At 30.8% G+C, this 1,638-nt stretch overlaps 1 protein-coding gene across 1 annotated transcript; it reads left to right on the top strand.

Moving 5' to 3' along the window:
• Nucleotides 1-429: 429 nt before the first annotated feature.
• LOC113849497 (GATA transcription factor 3-like) lies at nucleotides 430-1,176 on the top strand. The gene has a single exon (XM_027479444.1). The coding sequence runs from the start codon at nucleotides 430-432 to the stop codon at nucleotides 1,174-1,176; it is 747 nt and encodes a 248-aa protein (XP_027335245.1).
• The last annotated feature ends 462 nt before the right edge of the window (nucleotides 1,177-1,638 follow it).

Genomic DNA, 1,638 nt, shown 5'->3' with positions numbered 1-1,638 from the left:
AGAGAATAATAAATGTTTAATCATGTAAATGACATTATTATCTTTTATCTCTTTTATTTATATTTTTACTTTTTTCAAAAAATAAAAAATTACATATTTTTTCTCTCTAAAAATTAATAAGTTTAAAAATAATATATATTTTTTATAAATTTTTAAAAAATTCTTACTTTAAAAATTAACATATTTAAAAAAAATTAAAATCCTAATCATAAAACCCTAATCATATCTTTTCTAATTAACTAACAAACTAAAATTAAGCTAAGCTCACCAACTCTTTCTCACTCCACCTAAACATAACTCCCAGTCATACCATAGCGTTAGGTTATTAGTCAACTATTTAAATTAATTTTGTCCTTTCTGTCTCGCAGTCTCACTCTTTATAAGAGCACCGAGCTTCTGTCTCGCACGCTCACTTTTCATAAGGGCACCATGGCTTTACATAATGATATCTTCGCCGTTAGATACGACGAGAAGGAGATGAAAGGTCTTAACGTTGACACAAATTTTTCTTCTTCCTTCGACCCACAGAGAAGATATGAATGGCACAATTTTTGGGATGACGTGGAATCAATTCTGCCAACAACAAATATCACGTGGTTGGACACTTCCAAGGTAGAAGAAGCCAGATGGGAGCAAACGGAAGAGCAAGAAAATGTGAAAAAACCATTCAGTGATTTATCAAATATTCAAAGCAAGGCATTGTTGACTGTTGCTGATCAGAAGCAATCAGAAACGCGTTTGGATAATTCCAAAACAGAAAAAGAAGAAAGATTGAAGAAACAGTCAAGTATTCAAAGCATTCAAGAAGAGGCATTGTCAACGTTTTCTAAGAAACCCGCGGCGGCTGATGAGATGCATAGTCTCCGAACAGAAGAAGTGACGCCGGTGGAAAAGAAAGAACCTGAGATGGCGTTGGATGATCGATCAGATAGGAGCTGGGCTATTTTTGTGAGAAAGAAAAAGAGATGTAATCATTGTGGTAGCACAGAAACACCTCAATGGAGGCCAGGTCCAACGGGGAGAAGTACACTGTGCAATGCATGTGGTATGCGATATAAGTCAGGAAAGCTATTGCCTGAATATAGACCAAGGTCAAGTCCAGCTTTTGATGGAAGAAAGCATTCAAATTTTCACAAAAGGATAATGCGCATGCGAAGATTTTCAACACCAGAGTAAGACTGTACCTAGCATCACATCATTGATACATATTTTTTTTATTTTTTCTATTTTTCTAATAATTAAAGTGTAAATGAGGAAGGTAGAAGGTGAACTCAATCATCTTCTTTCTTTTTTTAAAAAATTTTAGAAACAGTAGTTGTTACTCAACGCTCGTTTGTTTCTGATATGATTTTTAATTTTTAAAAATATTTTAAAATCATTTTAAACAACTATTTTTAAGAAAAAAATGAAACTAAAATTTATTTGTTTGTTTTGTTTTGTTAGATGCTATTTTTTATTTATTAATTTTAAAAATTGAAAATGAAATATTGTTTTTAAAAATATTTTTAAAAACTCTATTTAAAAACAGAAACAAACGGAGTTTTAGTCTCTATTTATTATATGGTATAAATCTTAAAAGTTATGTGAATTCTTATGTTGTGCTTACAGAATCAGGTTAAAATATTTTTTTTCAATATT

This window comes from Abrus precatorius, unplaced genomic scaffold (assembly GCF_003935025.1).
Source record: "Abrus precatorius isolate BTA unplaced genomic scaffold, Abrus_2018 Scaffold9, whole genome shotgun sequence".
Classification (NCBI taxonomy): Eukaryota; Viridiplantae; Streptophyta; class Magnoliopsida; order Fabales; family Fabaceae; genus Abrus; species Abrus precatorius.
The sequence above is the reverse complement of the archived record's forward strand: the minus strand, read 5'-3'. Positions and strand labels throughout refer to the sequence as shown.

What these genes read in the sequence shown, in the direction of transcription:
- LOC113849497 (XM_027479444.1), top strand. Translation starts at nt 430, where the DNA reads ATGGCTTTACATAATGATATCTTCGCCGTTAGATACGACGAGAAGGAG.